At 36.0% G+C, this 23,466-nt stretch overlaps 1 protein-coding gene across 3 annotated transcripts in view; it reads left to right on the top strand.

Moving 5' to 3' along the window:
• The window catches only part of FAM149B1 (family with sequence similarity 149 member B1), a 50,162-nt gene that overhangs the window by 5,592 nt on the left and 21,104 nt on the right, over nt 1-23,466 (top strand). For 2 of the 3 annotated variants that reach the window (XM_070364551.1, XM_005910139.3), the window contains exons 3-6: nt 587-716; nt 14,067-14,209; nt 14,963-15,079; nt 22,285-22,449. In XM_070364551.1, the coding sequence (XP_070220652.1) occupies nt 587-716; nt 14,067-14,209; nt 14,963-15,079; nt 22,285-22,449 (555 nt within the window). The remainder of the gene's footprint in view (nt 1-586; nt 717-14,066; nt 14,210-14,962; nt 15,080-22,284; nt 22,450-23,466) is intronic. The other variant, XM_070364552.1, reaches the window with a different exon arrangement.

The following is a 23,466-nucleotide window of genomic DNA, read 5'->3' as shown; positions in this document are numbered from 1 at the left end:
CGCAGAGTAAATATTAGCTGCAATTATTATTTTAAGAAATAGGACAGAGGAGATGGTAACTTCACAGAGGGTTCTGAAAAGCAATTGTGGTATCATACAAAAATTATAGTCATAAAACCTTGTTTCAAAATCTAGTACTAAATTGCAAGAGTTTTTGTCTTAAAGTACATCACTAGATGTACTGGTGAGTTTTACATCACCAGATTGCTGTGAGGATAAAATGCAGTTAATGTCTGTGAAAGTGCTTAGTAAACCAGAAGTGGCGTACAAGTTCACATATTATTCCTAGTATTTCTGAAATGTCTTCAGTTTCTTGAGGGCAGATGTTATAAGTGAAGTGTTAAAAAATATTAATTGTAAACTAAGACGAGAATTATTTAGAATGGCTGCCATCAATTCTGTAGGAATTAGGTCAGACTTTACTGTGATGCTTACATTTCAAATTCTTCATTTATTTTTGTCTCTCTGGATGTATTTGTACAAATGCCTATCACCTAAAAGATTGCTGAGTAGTTAATGCTACAGAAACTTGAGGAAATATAAGAATTTTTCTGTTTTCTCTTTTCCTTCCCACTTGTGCATTTAGTGAATCTGACATCACACAAGAATCACCTTTTACATCAGCTGACACTGGAAATTCAACATCTGCTTTTCCAAGTTATACAAGCACAGGGATCTCTACTGAGGGCAGCTCAGACTTCTCCTGGGGATATGGTGTGAGTTTTATGTTACTGGTCTAATGGAGTGCTTGTGTGACTCTTCTGGGAGTTAGGATTTGTCAGTTTGGTCAGTATATTTCATGCCTTCCCTCTCCTACATTTTTTATTTTGTTTTGTTTTGTTTGGCCACGCCATGTGGTATGCAGGATCTTAATTCCCCAACAAAGAATCAAACAGTGGAAGTGTGGAGTCTTAACCACTGGACCACTGGGAAAGTCCCTCCTACTTTGTTTATTTACCCTTTAAAATAGCTGTAAAGAAGGCATCAATCTTCTGAGTAGTTGATCCTTAAAGATGCTTAGTGTTTGGCTTAAACAGCTGCAGGTCAGTATAGATCTGGACCCTGGATCTATTTTGCTGTGCTCAGTCCACTAATGTGTCTCTCCACTACTAATATTACCTTGTTGTTTAAAATGTTTTTGAAAGTTACTACTAAGCCATATAGACTCGGAAAGTGTTTAAAATATATTGTTAAATGAAAAAAAGCCCATTAAAAACAATATGTGTAGTGTGGTTCTAATTTTATTTTACATAGATTTTTGCTTATATATACTAGAAAAAAAGATTAAAGGTATTTACCTAAGATGTTATTCAGCTATTATTAATTAACTGAGTGTTGTGATGAGATTTATTTATTCATTCATGACTATCTCCCATTGTATTTAAGACCAGCAACCTTCAGAGAAAATTTAAAAGACAAATTTTATGCATGTTTATCACCTTGATGCAATAGGTATTTTTATTCTGTTTAATGTTTTTGTTTTTTTGGCCACAAGGCATGTGGGATCTTAGCTCCCCAAAACCCATACCCCCAGCATTGAAAGGCAAAGTCTTAATCACTGGACTGTCAGGGAAGTCCCTTAGTTTTTTTTTAAAGGGTATCTGATGCAGTGGGGTTGATGAGGAAAAAAAAATTATACAACTTATAGAAAATTGCATAACTTATGTATTGGGTGTGCATGCATGCACGTGTGTGTGTATGAAAACAGTACACCGACCAAGATATAGACAGTCAGCTCCCACAAGGCTCCTCGATGCCCTCTCCCAATCCCAAAGATAACCACTATTCTGATCTCTATCACCAGGTTTTCTTCTTCTTGCCCTTCATATAAATGGAATCCTATAGTATGTATTAATAGTTATATCTGGCTACTTTTGCTTAGAATTCTTTGGACAGTGCATACATGATATTGCGTATATTTGTAGTCTGTGAATTGCCTATTTATGTTTCATACTCACTTATTTTTTAATTTATCATTTTCTATTCTATTACTAATTAATAATATTAATTAGTAGGAGTTCTTTATCTTTTAGATTAGGTGTGGTGAAAGTGAAAGTCTCTCAGTTGTGTCCAACTCTTTGGGACCTCATGGACTATACAGTCTGTGGAATTCTCCAGGCCAGAATACTGGAGTGGGTAGCCTTTCCCTTCTCCAGGGGATCTTCCCAACCCAGGGATTGAACCAGGGTCTTCTGCATTGCAGGTGGATTCTTTACCAGCTGAGCTATAAGGAAGGTATACTTTTTCTCTTAAGGACTAAAGAGTAAATATTTCAGGTTTTGCAGACTGTCAGGACCCTCAGTGCTCACTGAGAAGGCAGCCATAGGCAGTGTATAAATAAATGGGCATGACAGAAGTCCAATAAAATGTTATTAGAAAACAGATTGTGGGCTGGATTTATCCCACTGGTCATAGTTTGCTGACCCCTACTCTAAATACTTTTAACAGAGACTCTTAGGAAGCTGTATTGTGTCCCTTCACCCTATAGAACTACAGAACTTTTGGTATTGTACCCAGTTGAAAACTTATTTACCAACTGCTGTTACAGGTGGAGGTAGCTAATGAATTGTACAGTAAGTCAGGAGATGGGGCTTTCTGGAATGCCATTATTTCCATTTATCCCCTTTCTCCTAATTGTTGCCTGGAACATGGACCTATGGCTAAAGGTAAAAACAGCCATTTTGAACCATAAAGCATCACTGAGGATGGAAATGATAGAAGAAACTGAATTCTTGATAGCCATGGGGCTACCGTATCAGCTGAGCCACCATATCAGCTTTTAATGCCTACCTGTAGATTAATTTTTTCATGAGAGAAAAATAAACTTTTGTTTAAGCCACTATTATTGTTCTTGTTAATAGTAACTAAGTGCAGTTCATGACTAATACACTAATTCTTTGTTAAATGTATTGCAAATATCTTTTCCTGATAAGTGGCTTTTGTAATGTTCACAAATTCTTCCACACTTAGGTCTTTAATCCCCTGGAATGGTTTTTTTGTACATTCATATAGAAGGAACATAATTTTAATTTTTCTATGTGGATAATGAATTGTTTCAGCACCATTTACTGACTAGTTCAGGATTTCTAAGCAAGGGCATTTTTGGCATTTTGGATATAGCTATACAGAAGTGTCCCATATATATAGCAGGATGTTTAGTATTCATCATCTCTGCCTGTTAAATACCTGTAGCAACTCTGGTCATTGTGATCACTAAAAATGCACATACACATTTCCAGCTTCTTCCATGTGAAAGTAGTAGCATGAAAGTGTTAGTCGCTCAGTTGTGTCTGACTCTTGTGACCACATGGACTGTAGCCCTCCAGGCTCCTCTGTCCAGGGAATTCTCCAGGCAAGAATACTGGAGTGGGTAGCCATTCCCTTCTCCAGGGGATCTTCCTGATCCTTGTTGCATCCTTTTCTTGTTGATTTGCTGTTACCTCTGATGTAGATTAAATTTCAAAATATAAAAGGGTTTGTTCCTGGGCTATCTAAACTGTTCTATTCTAAAATCATGTTACTACAACTGACTTTAATGAAACTATAGCTTTATAATAATCTATAATATATGATAGGGAAGTCTTACTACACTGTTCATAATTGTATTGGCCAGTCTTTTTCATGTATGTTAGAATCTGATTATTAAATTGCATAGGTCAATTTGGAGAGGACTGCTATCTTTATGATAGTGAATTCTCCTAATCATAAATTTGGTATATAAATCTATCCATTTAATATCCATTTCTTTAATGTCTTTTAATACATTTTTATAATTTTATCCATAAAAGTAATATACATTTGTTGAAAATCTACTCCTAGGTACCTTGCATGGTATATGAAAAATTGTATTTTTAATCTATTTTTGCTAGTATATAGGTATAGAGTTATCTTTTTTAAGGGAACTGAGTTGTAGGCTAATATTGACTTCTGGCAGAAATGTATATTCTTTGTCACATGTTCAAAACTTCTGATATTTCATTTAAATATTTTAATAGATTTCTTATCTGTTTAACACTAGATTAGACTATGGATTATTTTTACCTTTTTTACTATTATAATCACCTACAGAAAATTCATTCTTTTAAAGTAAACAAGTGTTTTTTAGTATATTCACTGTTGTGTAAACTACCCTAATTCCAGAACATTTTCATCATCCCAAAAAGAAACCCAGTCTCCATTAGTAATTACTCTCCACTTCTCTCTTCACCTTGCCCCTGGCAACTAATATGCTTTCTGTCTTTATGTATTTGCCTGTTCTGATATTTCATATAAATGAAGCATATACTGTGTCATGTATTATATCTGGCTTATTTCATCTAGCATATATCCAGGTTTTATCCATGTTATAGCATATGCCAGTACTTCTTTTTTACTGATGAATATAATTTAATTGCATTGATATACCAATTTTATTTATCCATCAGATGATGGACATTTGGGTTGCTTCACTTTGTTGCTATTATGAATAATGCTACTATGAACATTTGTGTAGGACTTTTTCTGTGGACATGTTTTGAATATTCTTAGGTATATCCCTTAGGAGTGGAATTGCTGGGTGATATAAAAACTTTATGTTTAACATTTTGAAGAATACATTTCTCTTTAAAATTTATACCTATAATTGTGATTTTGTTCAAGGTTCCTGGTTAGTATGTAAATAATGTTGATATTTTCCTTGAATTACACAAACATTTCATTGCAGATTTCACATGTATGTCAGAGTAGGTTATTCCTTTGAAATCCAGTATTTTGTTAGTAAGGTTGTATCTTAATTAATGAAATTCAAGTTTTGTGATCAGTTGCTATTACTGCATACTGTGTTTTCTTAATAACTTGAAACAACCTCCACCTTACAGAAAAGTTACAAGTATAGTAAAAAGAACATTCGTACCTTGATATCCATAAGGGACTGATTCTAGGACCCCCCATGAATACCAAAATCCATGGATGCTCAAATCTCTTATATAAAATGGCACGGTATTTGCATATTACCTACACACATCCTTCCACACACTTTAAATCCTCTCTAGATTATTTAAAATACCTAATGCAATGTAAATGGCTTTTACATTTACAAACCCATGGATATGGAAGACCAACTGTTTTTTTCCTGAATGGTTTGAGAGTAAGTTACTGACATGATACTTGCACCAAACATTTTAGTGTGTATTTCCTTCAAACAAGGACACTCTATGTAACTAAAGGGCAAGCCTCAAATTCAGGAAATTAACACTTCTGCCATCTAATACACAGATTCCATTAAAGTTTCACTAGTTGTCCCAATAATATTCTTCATAGCAAAATCTTGTATCACATTGTCCTGTCTCTGTACTCTCCCTCAATCTGGACTAGTTCTTCAATCTGTGATACCCAAGAAATGAGCTTGCTTTTCTCATTTCATTCTATTAGATGGCGTGTAGTTCCCATTATTGATATTGTTCACTTTAATCACTTAATATGACTTTCCTTTGCATTTACAAGTATTTTATGGGGAGGTACATTGAAATTATGTAGCTACTATCCTGTTCCTCCTCTAACTTTCAGTTTATGGTTTACATCAGTATAGACTCAAGGATTCCTATTTTGTTCAGTTAGTTATAATACATAGTTATCATTATTTATTTTGAAGTTCCAATTGTCCCAGATTTGACCAGTAAGAGTTCTCTTCAAGCTGGTTTCTGTGCCATTTTGACATGTTCCCATCATTCTTTGAGTATTTCCTTACTGTCTGACACAAGGTATCCAGGCTTATTTTATATTTTCTTTGCCCCAGCCATGGAATCAGCCACTTCTCCAACAAGCCCTAATTCCTTTCAGTGCCACGTTTAGAAACAAGATTTGGGTGCTAAGTGTGCTTACTGCTTTTTAGGTGTCACTGATTCCTAAACCCTCCCAGTGGACAGAACTAGGGAACAGAAGTATTCTTCCTATTCCACTGTGAAATGACCCATTTCATTCTAGTTTTTTCCTTTTGCAAATTTGTAACTTCTTTCTCTGATAGAATATGGCTCCCCTTATAATTAATATATTTACTTATTTGATTAATCCCCCTGAACATAACCAGTTCCCCACTAATTCACTGCCTCCTAACCTCTGCAAATGCCCTTCTCACTCCACATATGTTTCAACACCCTGTGCTGGGTCACTGCCCCTTGCACCTTCCCACCCACTGAATGATCTCCTCATCCTGCTCAGTCAGACACCCAATGTTATCCTCGCTTCTGTACAGTAACCTTCCTCACACTGGGCTACCACCCTGTGTGGGGCTGCCTACTCCCTGTATGGTAACTTCCCTTTCTTAAATGTGGTTCTAACATTATAAGCTGACTGCTTTTCCACATGGACATCCACATCTCACTTGTGCTCCATCACTCTGCAACAAACTGCTTCCCATGCAAACACCCACTGTGACAGATTACATTTTCAAAAGCCATGCTAATATATATCGCATCTAACATGCTCTTCTTACAAGATACTAATACTCCTCCATTGAGAGATAGTGTCTGTGTTCTTTCCCCTTGAACCTGGAATGGACTGTTTAACTGCCTCAACCTATAGAATGCAGTGAAAGTGATGCTGCATGATTTTTAGGTTAGAAAGCAATGCAGCTTCTATCTGGCTCTCTCTCTCTCTCTCTCTGGATGCTTAACCTTGAAGTTCAGCCACTGCATTGTGAGAACATTTAAACAACATGGAAAAGCCCAGGTAGTGAGAAACTGAAGCCCCAGCTGAAAGCCAGTATTACCTGCTAGACATTTGAGTGAACGAGCACTCAGATACTTTCAGCTCCAGGCCTCTGAGCTTTTCAACTGGTATCTCACCTGTGGAGAAGAGACAAGCCATTCCTGCTGTGAGCTATGTAAATCCCAGACACATAGAAACCTGGAGAGATAACACATGATCATTGCTATTTTGAGCCATTTCGTTCTGGAGTAATTTGGTACACTGCCAAAGTAATTAGAACACCCTTCTTACACTGCTCAGGGTCAGAAAACTGCTTAGATGTTCTCTTTATCTCTCTTAGGATCCTACCATACAAGAGGCCATCTTCCTACACAGATGCCCTTCTTACTGTGCTTGGGTTTCAATGTCTTATACCAGGCTGCCTTCCCGGGTTGATGCTTTCCTTATTCTCTTCTGGCTTTGAAACTCCATGCTGACTGTCTCTTGAGGCATTGGTTAACAGGCAACCTACACCTATAATCCCTGAGAGAAAAGAAACTCATAAGGTAGGCCCCAATTTAACCTGGCTTCCTGCCTGCTAATAATTTTCTGACTATGGAGTTGTAAGACAGAGTCCAAACAAAGCATAGTGGTCCCATTTTGCTGAGTAACAGAGATCAGAATTCTGGGCAGATGAAGCAGTTAGAATCTTTAGGACATGAGGCGATAAAGAACACCAGAAGATAAATAAGTGAAAAGTCTATATTATTTGGTGATTTCTCTAAAGGATAAGTAGCTGAATAAAGCAAAAAAAAGTACAAGATGGAGTTTATATTTATAGAAGTAAAAGGTGAGACAAATACAACTCAAAGGATGGGTGAATATAAACAGAAGTATAGTGTTATAAAGTTACTACATTTGTGATAACAAAAAGTTATTACATTTGTGTCAGGTATCAAGAGAGAGAAGTGAAAAGTATATGAAGAGGGAGGTATGAAGTGGTAAAATGTTGACTGACTAGACCTTGATAGGTTAAGAATGCACATTATTAGCCCTAGAGCAAACATTAAAATGTTTAAGTAGAATAAGCTAAGATGCCAATGGGAAAAATAAAATGGAATAGTAACAAACATTTGATTAACCTGAGAAAGACAGGAAAGGAAAAGAATAAGGACCCACCTCCCAAAACGGGACAAATGGAAAAGTAATAGCAAGATGGTAGATTTCAATCCAACCATGTCAACGATTAAGACAAATGTAAATAGAATGGGTAAAAAATGGATAAAATGCAGAATGGATTAAAAAAAAAAAAAAGAGCAAGACTCAACTGTATAGTATATGTGTGCATGCTAAGTCACTTAATCATGTCCAGCTCTTTGCAGCCCTATGGATTGTAGCCCACCAGGCTCCTCTGTCCATGGGATTCTCCAGGCAAGAATACTGGAGTGTGTTGCCATGCCCTCCTCCAGGGGATCTTCCTGACCCAGGGATCAAACTTGCATCTCTTATGTCTCCTGTGTTGGCAGGCAGGTTCTTTACCATTAGTGCCACCTGGGAAGCCCATACACCATATGGAAGAGATTAAATATAAAGACACAAGTAGGTTAAAATGAAAAGGACAGAGAAAATTATACACACAGTAAGCTGACAAGGTTGTATTAACATGAAACAACATAAACCTAAAGACACATAGTCGATCACTGGGAAATAATATTTTTTAGTGATAAAAAGGCAGTTTGGGGACCTCTCTGGAAGGTCTGGTGGTTAAGACTCCAGGCTTCCACTGCAGGGGGCACAAAGTAAGACTGTATATGCTGTGCGGCCAAAAACAAACAAACAAAAACCTGTTTAACACAAAATATAGTAACACTTAGGGCAGTTTCCCTTAGCTGAAGCTGCCATACCGAATACCACAGACTGTGTGGCTTAAACAACAGGTACTTATTTTCTCACAGTTCTGGAGGCTAGAAATCCAAACTTAAGATGCCATCAGGGCTGATTTCTGGTGAGGCTACTCTTCCTGGCTTACTGTATCCTCTGTAACCTTTCTCCTGGGCATGAGCATAGGTAGAGAGATCTCTGATTCTCTTCCTTTTCTTATAAGAACACTAGTTCTATCAGATTAGGGCTCCATCCTTGGGACCTCATTTTACCTTAATTTCCACCTTAAAGGCATTAACTCGAAATAGCATCACATTACAGATGAGGGCTTCAACATAGGAATTTGAAAGGACACAGTTCAGTCCATAACACAGTATACCAGGAAGATATAACAATTCTAAATAAATAAACATCTAATAGAGTCTCAAAATGTATGAAGAAAAACTGATAAAATTAAAGAGATTAGTTGAAACCATAATTACTGTTAGAGATTTTAGTTATTAATAAAGCAATTAGAAAGTCAGAAATAAATAAAAGATCTGATGGTATACCCAACAAATGCAGAGTACATATCCTTCTTAAGAGCATATGGAATGCTCACAAGGACAGACTGTATGATGGACCATAAAATATCTCAATATTGTTTAAAAGATTAAATCGTACAGCGTATGCTCTCTAATTACAATAGATTTAATAGAAATCAATAATAATCAAATACCTGTAACAATTCCTAAGTATTTGGAAATTAAACAACACTGCTCTAAATATTAAATTTCAAGGAAAATTAGAGGGTATTCTGCAACTACATGACAATAAAACCACAAAACATCCAAATTTATGGAAGCAGCTAAAGCAGTCCTTATAAAGACATCTATAGCTTTAAATACTTATTTAAGAAAAGAAGAAAGCTTTAAAATGAATAACCTAAGTTTCTACCCTAGATGTTAGGAAAGAAGAGTAAATTAAACCCAAAGTAGAATGAAAGAAATAATTAAAAGCAAAATCAATGAAATAGAAAATAAGTAAATAAAAGAGAAAAGGAACAAGTTTGAGAGTTTACCCTTTGAAAAGATTAATAGTAAGCCTTCTAGTGGTATTAGTCAAGGAAAAGTAAGAAAATGCAAATTACAAATATGGGGAATGAAAGAGGAAATGTCACTACAAATTCTACAGACATTAAATAAAAGACTTAATAATATAAACAATTGTATGCCAATAAATTCTGTAACTTAAAAGAAATGGACAAAGTCCTTAAAAACCTGAACAGCTGTAAAACTCTTAAACTGAATCAATCTATTCTCATAGAGAAAACTCCAGGCTCAGATGGAAGAACATATATTTGTCGAAGAAATAACAGTCACACAAACACTTTATAGATCAGTGTACTACTGATGTCAAAACCGGACAAAGGCAATAAATATAATAGGAGAAAATTCTGAGGTGGGACTTGTAAATAGTATGACAGAGTGAGTACCCCCAAAAGCAACAATAAACTGGATGTAATGGTCAAAAGCAACCATTCAGGATTCTGAAAATTAACTAAGGTACACAGAAAATGGAGAAGCAGTTATTCATCAAAATTAAGAAAACTTTGAGTTAGGAACACTAAAAGTCTCTTCTACTTTAAAGGGTGCTGTGCTTAGTTACTCAGTCGTTTCTGACCTTTTGGGACCCCATGGACTGCAGCTGGCCAGGCTCCTCTGTCCATGGAATTCTCCAGGCATGAACACTGGAGTGGGTTGCCGTGCCCTCCTCCAGGGGATCTTCCCAACCCAGGGATCAAACCCAGGTCTCCCGCATTGCAGGCAGATTCTTTACCAACTGAGCCACCAGGGAAGCCCAAGAGTAAGGAGTGGGTAGCCTGGTGGGCTGCCGTCTATGGGGTTGCACAGAGTCGGACACGACTGAAGCGACTTAGCAGCAGCAGCAGCAGCCTATCCCTTCTCCAAGGGATCTTCCCTACCCAGGAATCAAATGGGGGTTGCCTGCATGGCAGGCTGATTCTTTACCTGATTTACTACCAAGGAAGCCCCTGAAAACTAGCAGTTTCACTACCAGAGAGGTCTCAATAGATTTGGAGTGGAACTTGGATGGGCTTTATATCCAATATCATTTTAAACAACAGTAGCACACTCAGTGGCATATGGAGAAGGAAAAACAGTGGCTCAGATAGTCTGAAGTTTCAGTACTAACTGGGGCAAAAAATGGATTGGCAGACTATACAGAAATTTATCAAGCATCTGGGAAATAAGTCACAGGAGGCCCTAATAAACTCTTCACATATCCATGCAGGAAAGAACAGAGAGGGCCCAAACTATGCACGCATCCCTGGCTGATGTGAGTTAGCACACAAATGCAGAGGGGATCTGAGAGGGCACAGAAATTAAGAGCCATAAAACTGCTTGAATTTGAACACAAAGTAAACTTTAAGACAGAAAATACCATGAGAAAAAAGGACATTTCCATAATGATAAAAAGGCCAATTCTTTAGGAAAATAAAATAGTTATAAATGTATACACACCTAACAATGAAGCCTTAAAGTATATGAAGCAAAATTACAGAATTTAAAACAGAAATAAGAAACAAAAAGTTGTAGCTAGAGACTTCAGTACTCCACTCTTAATATTTCATATAACAACCAAACAAAATCAGGAAGGATATTGAAGACTTGAACAATACTGTTAACCACCTGACCTAACTGAGTCTACCCAATGACAAGAGAATATATAATCTTCACATAAAAAACAAATCTCATAAATCTAAAAGGATTGAAATTAGACTGGGTATGTTCAACCATGTTAGAATTAAGTTAGAAATGAACAATGATATAAATTAGGTATCCCCAAGTAGTTGACAATTAAAACGGTGCTCTTCTAAACAACTGATGAGTTAAATAACAATCTATAGGGAAGTCAGAAAATATCTTGAATGAAAGGGAAAAACAGAATATCAAAATTTACAAGATATAGCTAAAGTGGTGCTTAGAGGGAAATTTACAGCTTTAAATACCTATGTAAAAAGAAAATCAAGCTTACAGATATGGAACAGATTCATGATGACAGAGATGGGATTGGGCGTGGGTGAAATGGATGAAGAATATCAAAAGGTACAAACTTCCAGTTATAAGTCATGAGGATGTAATGTACAGCATAGTGACTATAGTTAAAATACTCTATTACGCAGTTGAGAGTTGCTAAGAGAAAAGATCTTAATTCTCATCGCAAGGAAAAAATTCTGTAACAACATATGGTGACTCACTGGGGAGACTGATTTGCTTTATATACAAATATTGAATTATGTTATACACACCAGAAACTAATATAATGTTGTATGTCAGTTATACCTCCATAGAAGAAAAATGCCTATAGAAAAAAAGCATATTTGAATCACTAACATAAGCTTCCACCTTAAGAAACTAAAAAAGAAGAGCAAATTAAATCCATTGCAAGCAGAAGGAAGGAAATAATACAGATGAGAGTAGAAATTAATGAAATAGAAAACAAAAACAATAGAGAAACAAAATTGACAAGTTTTCAGTTTGATCAAGAAAAAAATAAGACATAAATTAACAAGATTAGAAATGAAGACAAAGACATAACTACTGACCTATGGAAAGAAAAAGGACTAAGGAAATATAATAAGCAACTTCATGTCAAGAATTTAGATAACTTAGATATAACAGACAAATTTCTAGACTAAAATCAAAGATTTTAATAAATTACAAAAGTTACTAGAAAAGAGGGACTACATATAATGGAGTAAAATTCAGACTTAAAATAGGTTGCTCACAATTAACAATGTCAGATGACAATGATCCTGTATCTTTAAAGTGCTAAGGAAAAAATGAGTGCTGTATCTCCATCATATATATGATAAATAATAAAATTATTACATAAATATGATATACTGTCATTCAGTGTGCGTGTGTGTAGAGAAGGCAAAATAAAGACATTTTGAATATCTATAGAGTTTCCCATTCACGTATACTCAACTAAAAGAATGATTAAAGGACAGACTGAAGCAAAAGGGAAATAAAGCCAGAAGAAAGAAATGGGGTACAAGAAGCAACAGAGAGAAAAATAATTGGCATGCTTTATTGGTAGTTACTAAAACAAATAACAATAACATTTTATGTGTTAAAAACAACACTAATACTAAAATTCAATATAAGATGCTGAGAGGGAAGTTAAAGAATATCAAAGATAAAAATCACACAGAAGATGCTTTCAGGGAAGTTGAAGCATATCAAAGTCCTTTTTAAAAAATTTTTTGTTTTACATAATTGGAATGTCATTTATCAAAGTGGCGAAAGATGTCTCAAACCCCTACATCCCTTTCTGTCCCTTTCAGTAATCTTGTAAGCTGAAGGAAGGTTTAGACTAGAAAGTAACCTTCAAACTTTTTAAACTGCAACCCACACTAAGACATGTAGTTGATATTGCAACACAGCATGTATACCTAAGATAAAACACAGGGACTTCCCGGGTGGTGGTCCAGTGGTTAAAACTCTGAGGTCCCACTAAGGGGGCCTACGATTGATCCATGGTCAGGGAACTAGATTTCATATGCCACAACTAAAGATCCTGCATGCTGCAACAAAGATCAAAGATCCTGTGTGCAGCATCTAAGAACTGGCGCAGCCAAATGAATGAATATATATAAATATATATATATAAATATATATATAAATATATATATATAAATATATATATAAATATATATATATATATAAATATATATATATATTTTGTGTTGAGTCTTTAATGTTAAACCTTAAATCTATCTGTGTGCTCAGTAACTCAGTCATGTCCGACTCTTTTTGGCCTCATGGACTGTAGCTCACCAGGCTCCTCTGTCCATGGAATTTTCTAGGTAAGAAAATGAATTGGTTGCCACTTCCTTTTTTTTGGATAGAACCTGACTTTCACTGTTAAAAGTTAAAATACATATTTCTTACCTTATACTTTTAAAAGAAGGTATTAACTTTTCTTCCTCCAGAATGTAAAAGGGCACATAAAAAAGATGAAGTAAAGAGTAGGCAGAGAATCAGATAACATGATGAGATTCCCATCCCTTTGGCTGCTGCAAAAGGATAGATTATAGGGTAAAGATCTAACCTAAATTGTGAGGTGAAAACTGTAAACTACAAAATAATATATTTTTAGGATTGACTGTCTACATTAAGCTCTAAAAAAATACTGGAACCAAGCAACTGTAATAAAATTAACAATCATTGTCTTTGAGTGGTAGAATTATTGGTAATTTTTATTTTTCTTTATTCGTTTCTGGATTGTATGATAAGAAAATGTTGCTTAGAAACATTGCTATTTCTACAAATTCTCTTCAAATAGGGAGGCCATCTGAATATTCTAAGATTCAAAAACTGACTAACTTTTCTTTCACACAAATGGACTAAATATTGAAAACAAAACAAAATCTGATTGCTTTCCACCTTTATGATTATCATTCTTAACAGAGACTGAAGCTCACCTAAATATTTTGGGGTGATAATTTCTTTTAGGAACTTGATCAAAATGCCACGGAAAAAGTCCAGGCCATGTTCACAGCCATTGACGAGCTCTTGTATGAGCAGGAGTTGAGTGTACACACTAAAAGTCTACGAGAAGAGTGCCAACAGTGGACACGTAGCTTTCCTCATCTCAGGTACTGAGATCCTGTACATTCATGGCTAATACTAAAATTTGAAAAGCAGATTTCCAAGAAACCTTGTATTCTGAAATCTTTATGGGCATGGATTTGTATCATTAAGGTGATATGGTATAAAGCCTCAGATGATAGAAAACTCATGTTGATGGAAGTTTCTCAGAGTTTTCATAACTCGTTGTCCTAATCAAGTAAAATAGTTTCTCTATCAGTAGCTGTGATCTGTATCTGTCCAAAAGAGACCTTCTTTTGAACAAAAGCATCAGAAAATGTATTTGATTACTGTCTATAAGTAAATTCTTATACATGTATACTTGAAAGCAGACATAGGCTATTAGGAAGCTTCCCTTAGAAACCACACTACTACACATACTTAAAATTTATAAAGCTTCATGTTCTTAAGAATATAATTCAGTTTTTACTAATTTGGCCTGGCTTTCACCCATTTTAGCAAATTTAATGAAGATTGTTATGGAGGGTGGAGGGTAAATTTAAATGTTTGCCCACTTTCCTTGGATTCTTTTTCCGTGGGGTGGAAAAGCTTCATCCATTCTGTGTCCATTGTATAGGAGAGAGAGATACCTTCAGAAAGGCTCTGGATTCACATTTCTCTCAAGAATCATTCTAAATCAGTAAGGGACTATGTACTAGACTTCTCTGTAGAGCCATCACATTTGTTCCAAAAATACCTATATTTTGTATGTATGCTGGATGAAGGTGCTTAACCGTCTCTTTATGTTCTTCACTTTGAAGGATTCTGGGTCGGCAGATAATCACTCCAAGTGAAGGTTATGGACTGTACCCTAGATCCCCTTCTGCTGTTTCAGCTTCACGTGAGGCAACACTGTCTCAAGAAAGAGATTCTACTATGTAAGTATTCTAATGTGTAAGTGTCTATGTATTCTAAATATGCAAGTATTTTATTCTACCACTTACACTAAAGGATTAAAATACTTATTTATTGGTATTTAGTAAAGCACAGCAAATTCTGTAAGACTAATCATAGTCTTTATGCATACTAGAATTTTTTTACTTAGGTTTTAATTTAAAAAAAAGGTTTTCTCTAGAATTTTAAGAGTTACTAATATCCATAGATACTTATATCTATGTCATATCTATGTCTATCTATAAATACAAGCACTTTCTTCTTGGAATAAATGTGTCAACAGAGTGGTTTAAAGAAATTCAGGGATCTAAGAAATAGAATTTAAAATTTTTTTGAAAAAAACTTTGAAACAGTGGTTTTCTTAAACATGTAATACTAATTATTATGGGAGCCACTGAACTGAACTGAAACTGATATTATTAAAATGGGTAATTAGTCATTAGCTAAAATGGCTAATTCTTTGAATACCTCAAACTCTTTTAACAGTAGCACAATAAACCCAGATAGGATTGCTTTAAAAACCTATGCTTATCCTTAATTCTGTAGTAAAATGTCACGGTTTTAATTCATTTTAAAATTATTCCTTAACTATTTCCTAAGACTGTAATTTTATTTATACTGATACTGGTTAAGAGTTGTAGTGATGCTTGCTTTTGATGCCTTTTAAAGCTTGTAGTAATTTCATCAGACCACAAAGTAAAACATTATTGTCTTAGGTTAGTTAAGGTTATGGGATCTGGGTTATCAACTAACTGATTTTTGGTCAGAGAGTGGGATTTGTTTACTTCTTTCAGAGTGATTTAAACTCAAGGTTCTGGTCACCAGGCTGAGATTTCTTTCTAAATTTAAGCCTCATGTATTACACCAATAAGCCTTTTAAAATTTACTCCTTTTATATAAGTTTCAGATTTTTACAGACTAATTTGTCTCCCACAGAAAGGATGTATTCTTTAATTCTCACAGACCAAAATTAGATAACTTAGATCCTGCGATTAAGATATATTTACCTGATCTATTAGTTTAAACTTTATATATACCTTTTATTTTATAATTGTAAATAGCATTTCCTTTTAGAGATTCCAAAGGAACAAGTCTGAGCAGTTAACTCCTCCTTCTCTAGGACGTTTGGCTAAATCATGATTCTGCAACACACTGCAGACATCTTTTCTGTCCGTTTTACTTGCTACTACCATTGCTGCTTGGTCTTTCTTATTTTTGGTTCTGGATTATTTGACTTAACAGTATTCAATAATTACTTTTCTTCACTATACAGATGAAATAAATACCTATCTGTACTTTATACAGACATATAGTTAAACGAAGCAAGTTATTCAGCTATATTAGGATATCACTACTTAAAGAAAATAATAACAAATTAAATATAATCCATATTTACTTTCATATCACTACCAGTTTGTCCATACTTGATATTTTTTTCTCTTGAGTACCATTAAGGAACTCATTGTACTGCAAAATATTTATATATTTTAACTAACCATAATTATTATTGATGCTCTAATTGTTACAGCCATGTCACGCTGGTTCATTTTTGTCCTTTTTTTCCAGTCCTATCCTGGAAAAATATTTTTTTCTTCTTTAAGACATGGAAGCAGCTGAAAGTCAAGGAAACACTTAACTTCTTTGAGAGACTACTAGTATTTGAGAACAAAATTTGGGTAGTTGAGGATATGTAAGTTGGTGGTGATGCTGCAATTTTTCCACTTTTTAAAATAAGTGATGTGAAAAAAATGTGTCAGAAATACAACTTTGGTATTTTTTAGTTTAACAAATTAGTTTTCCATGAAATATGAGGTTTATCAGCTACTAAGATTTTCTACAAAATAACATTTCAAATTATATCCATTCTTGCCCCTCCACATTACATCAGATTTTCCTTTTAAAGTTCATGGTTAGTCCTTTCTGTCCTTCACTTAAAAATCTTCAGTAGCTTCCCATTGAATTTATGATAAATTTAAAATTATATCATAAACTGGCCCCAGTCTACATACATGTCTTTATCTTCTGTCACTCTCATTCATTAATTCTTCCACATTGGATTTTTTTTCACATCTCAAATGTACTAAATAAGATATTTGGTTCAGCTTCCATTCTTGAGTTCTTGGGCCAGAGGAAATTGGTATAAAAACAATACAAAAATACAGTCGCTTTCTCTTTGTATCTCTAACACCTAAAACAATGCCTAGAATATAGTTAGAATCAACTTTTTTAAAAAACTAAATTAAGTATCATATTTATTTCACAACAAACTCCATGAAAATGAACTTATATTATGGCTGCAAAACAGTGTTATCAATCAAAACAATTATTGTATAGATCAAAATGGAATTCCAAGAACTTTTTAACAATAGAAAATGGTGGTAGCATAGGAGAAAACACAGGCCAGAAAAGGATCCTGAACAGATGAGTTTGAGAACATTCCCATTTGAAAAAAAACATCAACAGAGGAATGGATAAAGATGTGGTCCATATATACAGTGGTGGAGAAGGAAATGGCAACACACTCCAGTATTCTTGCCTAGAGAATCCCGCAGACAGAGGAATCTGGTGGGCTGCTGTCCATGGGGTCACACAGAGTTGGACACAACTGAAGCAACTTAGCATGCATGCATGCATGCATTGGAGAAGGAAATGGCAACCCACTCCAATATTCTTTCCTGGAGAATCCTAGGGACAGAGAAGCCTGGTGGGCTGCCGTCTGTGGGGTTGCACAGAGTCAGACACAACTGCAGCAACTTAGCAGCAGCAGCATATACCGTGGAATATTACTCAGCCATTAAAAACAATGAAATAATGCATTTGCAGCAACATGGATGGACCTAAAGCTTCACACTGAGTGAAGTAAGGCAGAGAAGGAGAAACACTGTATGACACCCCTTATATGTGGGATCTACAAAGAAATGATACAAATGAACTTAATTACAAAACAGAAAGAGACTCACAGAGAGCAAACTTAGGGTTGCCGGGTCCAGGGCAGGTAAGGATGGGAGGAAGGGATAGTTAAGGAGTTTGGCATTGACATGTACACACTGCTATATTTAAAATGGATAACCAACAAAGACCTGCTGTATAGCACAAAATAAATAAATAAATACGATTTTTTAAAATGAAAAAAAACTTCGTAATCTTCTGCTGCAAGTTAGTTTAAGGGGCTTATCTACCCTTAGTTTAAATACATACTGCAACGAAAATTAACTATAATATCTAATAAGTTGCCAAAGTGTATGACTGTATGCAGAATTATAACCCTTAAAAAATCATTAAAAGAATAGATAACTAGAAAATAAACCTTTGTGTATATGACTAGGTAATTTTCAACAAGGGTGCCAAGATTACACAGTGGGGAAAGGACAATGCCCCCAACAAATGGTGCTGGGAAAACAATGCAAAAGAATGAAGTGGAACTCTGATCTTACAGCATATACAGAACTTAACTCAGAATGGATTTCAAAGACCTAAATGTAAGACCTAAAACTATTAAAACTCCTAGAATAAAACATAGGGGAAAAGCTTCAGGATATTGGATTTGGCAATGATTTATTGGATAGAACATCAAAACCTAAAAACAAAAGCAAAAATAAACAAATGGGACTACATCAAACTCAAAAATTTTTGTGTACCCAAAGAAAAAAATCATTAGAGTGAAAAGGCAACCTGTGGAATGGGGGAGAATATTTCCAAGTCATGTCTGATAAAGGGTTAATATCTAGAACACATGAGGAACTTCTACAATCCAACAACAACAAAAAGAACCCAATTTAAAAATAGAAAAAGGACAAGAGAATAGACAATTCTTAAAGACGATAAGCCAATGGCCAACAAATAAATTAAAAGATGCTCAACATCACTAATCATAAGAGGAATGCAAATCAAAACCACAATGAAATAACCACCTCATACCCATTCCAGCTGAGCTATTTCAAGTCCAAAACGATGATGCTGTGAGGGCCTCCCTGGTAGTCCAGTGGTTAGGAATCCACCTTGCAATGCAGTGGACACCGGTTCAGTCCCATGTCTGGGAAGATCCCACATGCTACGGGGCAACTAGGCCCAGGTGCCACAGCTCCTGAGCCCATGTGAGGCAACTACTGAAGACCATGCGCCTTAGACTCTGTGCTCCACAACAAGAGCAGCCACCATTATGAGAAGCCTGCAAACCGCAACCAGAGAGTAGCCGCGACTAGAGCAAGCCCACACATAGCAGTGAAGACCCAGCACAGCCAAAATAAATAAATATTATTTTTTAAAAAAGATGATGCTGTGTAAATGCTACACTCAATATGCCAGCAAATTTGGTGAAAAGTTGGCCACAGGACTGGAAAAGGTCAGTTTTCATTCCAATCCCAAAGAAAGGCAAAGCCAGAGAATGTTCAAACTACGGCACAACTGCACTCACCTCACATGCTAGCAGAGTAATGCTCAAGATTCTCCAAGCCAGGCTTCAACAGTACGTGAACTGAGAACTTCCAGATGTTCAAGAAGGATTTAGAAAAGGCAGGGAAACCAGAGATCAAATAACCAACATTCACTGGATCATACAAAAAGCAAGAGAATGCCAGAAAAACATCTGCTTCATTGACTACAGTAAAGCCTTTGATTGTGTAGATCACAACAAACTGTGGGAAATTCTTAAAGAGATGGGAATACCAGACCACCTTACCTGCCTCCTGAGAAGTCTGTATGTAGGTCAAGAAGCAACAGTTAGGACAGGACATGGAACAACAGACTGGCTCCAAATTGGGAAAGGAGTACATCAAGACTGTATATTGTCACCTTGCTTATTTAGCTTCTATGCAGAGTACATCATGCGAAATGCCGGGCTGGATGAAGCACAAGCTGGAATCAAGATTGCTGGGAGAAATATCAATAACCTCAGATATGCAGATGACACCACCCTCATGGCAGAACATGAAGAAGAACTAAAGAGCCTCTTGATGAAAGTGAAAGAAGAGAGTGAAAAAGCTGCCTTAAAAGTCAACATTCAGAAAACTAAGATTATGGCATCCAGTCCCATCACTTCATGGCAAATTGATGGGGAAACAATGAGAGACTATTTTGGGGCTCCAAAATCACTGCAGATAGTGACTGCAGCCATGAAATTAAAAGAAACTTGCTCCTTGGAAGAAAAGCTATGACAAACTTTGACAGCATACTAGAAAACAGAGACATGACTTTAATGACAAAGGTACATATAGTCAAAGCTATGGTTTTTCCAGTAGTCATGTATGGATGTGAATGTTGGACCATAAAGAAACCTGAGCGCCGAAGAATTGATGCTTTTGAACTATGGTGTTGGAGAAGACTCTTGAGAGTCTCTTGGACAGCAAAGAGATCAAACTAGTCGTTCCTAAAGAAAATCAGTGCTGAATATTCATTGGAAGGACTGATGCTGAAGCTGAAGCCCTGATACTTTGGCTACCTGATGCGAAGAACTGACTCGTTGGAAAAGACCCTGATGCTGGGAAAGTTTGAAGGCAGGAAGACAAGGGGACGACAGAGGATGAGATGGTTGGATGGCATCACCAACTTGTTAAACATAAATTTGAGCAATTTGGGAGTTGGTGATGAACAGGGAAGCCTGGTGTGCTGCAGTTCATGAGATCGCAAAGAGTCAGACATGACTGAGTAACTGAACTGAATTGAACCCATCGTTTAACTGTATGGGGGTCCTGGGAAATGCAGTCTAGTTTTGTGGCCTGAGAAAGCATTTAGTCAACATTTAACAGTCTCTTTGGGTGTCCATGGTGGCTCAGCAGTAAAGAGTCTGACTGCAAAGCAGGAGATGCTGGTTTGGTCCCTGGGTCAGGAAGATCTTCTGGAGAAGGAAATGGCAACCCACTCCAGTATTCTTGCCTGGAAAATCTCATGGACAGAGGAGTCAGGTGGGCTACAAATCCATGGGGTCGCAAGAGTCAGACACGACTTTGTGACTAAACCACCACCACCCATCATCAGGGTGGCCACTATCTAGAGAACAGAAAGCAACAACTTTTGGCAAAAATGTAGACAAAAAATTGGAACTCTGTGAACTGTTGGGGGGAATGGAGTGTAAAACAGTACAGCCACTAAAGAAAACAGTGTGGGCTGTGTTAGGTGCTCAGTCGTGTCTGACTCTTTGTGAGCCCACAGACTGTAGCCCGCCAGGCTTCTCTGTCCATGAAATTCTCCAGGCAAGAATACTGGAGTGGATTGCCATTCCCTCCTCCCAAGGAACTTCCCAACCCAGCGACTGAACCCTGGTTTCCTGCCTCGCAGGAAGATTCTTTACCGTTTGAGCTACAGAGAAGTCTCCTGTTGTCTCTTGGAAAACAGTATGGAGGCTTCTTAAAACACTAAAAATAGAATTACTATATGAACCAGCAATCCCACTCAGGTATATATCCAAAAAAAATTCAAAGGAGGATCTCAAAGAGATATTTGCACACCAATATTCACTGAAGCATTAATCACAATAGCCAAGAGGTGGAAACAACCCAGATGGTCATCACAGATAAATGGATAAAGAAAATTTATATACATGCAATGGAATATTATAGAAGGAAATCCTGTTACATGCTATAATATGGATTGATGAGCCTTGAAAGTATTATTTAATAAGTGAAATAAGCTAGTCACAAAAGGACAAATACAATATGATTCCACCCATATTTAGTATCTAAAGTAGTCCAATCATAGAAACAGAAAGTAGAAGTATAGTTGCCCAAAGGAGGAGAGGAAGGAGAAGGGGCAGTTAGTGTTTAAGGGATACCAGAGTTTCAGTTTTGCAATATAAGTTCAAGAGATCGATTGCACAATAATGTGCATGCATTTTCAACAACAATGAAGTTACTGAAATAAACCTGTAATCTCCTGAGGTACTTCAAAGAGTTGAACATGAATGTAAATATTCTTAGATTAAAAAAAAAAATGCTTATGTTGTAGCCATAGCCATTGCAGCTGAAAAGATAGCAAGTAGTATGCAACTGCTTCAGTATTAGGTGCATAATACACCTACGCAGAGTGGGTGTGTGGCTCATATTTATTCCTGTTCTGAGAAATAATAGGTATTAAGGTTTAGAGTAGCCCAGGAAGGTGTCGCCAGGGGAAGGGACTTTGAGCTGAAACTTGTATGAATGAGTTCCTGTGAGAACTGTTTATGTTGAACATAATTACTGTTTTTCCCGTCTCCCAGATTTGGCATTAGGGGAAAGAAGTTACATTTTTCATCTTCATATGGTCCTAAAGCATCTTCCATTGTCAAATCCCCTTGCTTGTGTTCTATGGAAAGAGAAGAAGACTGTATAATATTTTCTGAGGGAATAATAGAGGAATACCTAGCGTTTGACCACACAGATATGTGAGTATTGTATCTTTTAAACTTTTTACTCCCCTGTTTTGGGTATTAGTATCTATTTTTCTAAAGTATGGCACCAGTATTATCTATAATTAAATTTATGTTATTTATGTTCTGTTACTTCTCAGTTGTCCAGCATTCATAGACTTAATTGATATACATTGTTTTTTCCTGCACATGTCATTTGCCTCTTCCTGGGATTAAACAGTTTAAATGAATTAATTTTTTCTCCACATAATTTGATTTTTCTTTGTCAGTTATCACCAGTAATTCATGGAAACTTTATTCATCTTATTCTAAATCCAGGCTCCCTTACTGTTCCATGCTACATCCCTGAAATATTAACGTCTTAAACTATTCCTCTAAGCCTTTAGAAGTTCAGAATGATAGTCACAGTGGCACATCTGGAAGTGAGAATTTCAGGCTATGAGGCTGTGGTTAGGTCTAGTTAGTGTCACATGATTCTGGACTTTTCTTCCCTTATTTCCTATTGAGCCATGCTGACTTTTATGTTCAATGTATACAGTCCTAGGCTCAGGTAGACATAACTCAGATTTCTATACATAGTACCAATGAGTTAGCTAATTGTTCCAAGAGAATCATATGTATGCTCTTTTGATTTTCCAGAGATTTCCCCCTTCCCTTTCACTTCATCTGGCCTGAGTCAAATTATCTGTTTTTTCTCCTCCTTTTTCCTCAAAGGTCTTTTCCCTTCATTTTAGCTTTAAATAAAGCTGATTTAACTACTCCAAAATGTGATGTTCATGACTCAAACCCAAATGAATTTTCAAGTAATACAGGGAAGATTTTTAGGAAGGCAGTCTTCTCTTTAGAGATACCACTGAGATACTGAGATGTCATGAATGAAATCATGTAAGTTTGGAAGAAAATAAGATATGAAAGATTTTTTTTAATAGTTTGGGAATAGGGAAGGCCTTTCTAACTATAGCTTAAAATCTACAAGTCATTTAAAAATAACTGCTTAAAATAAAATTTCTGCATAAAAAATTCATAAAGTCA

Source organism: Bos mutus, chromosome 28 (assembly GCF_027580195.1).
Source record: "Bos mutus isolate GX-2022 chromosome 28, NWIPB_WYAK_1.1, whole genome shotgun sequence".
Taxonomy (NCBI): Eukaryota; Metazoa; Chordata; class Mammalia; order Artiodactyla; family Bovidae; genus Bos; species Bos mutus.
The sequence above is the reverse complement of the archived record's forward strand: the minus strand, read 5'-3'. Positions and strand labels throughout refer to the sequence as shown.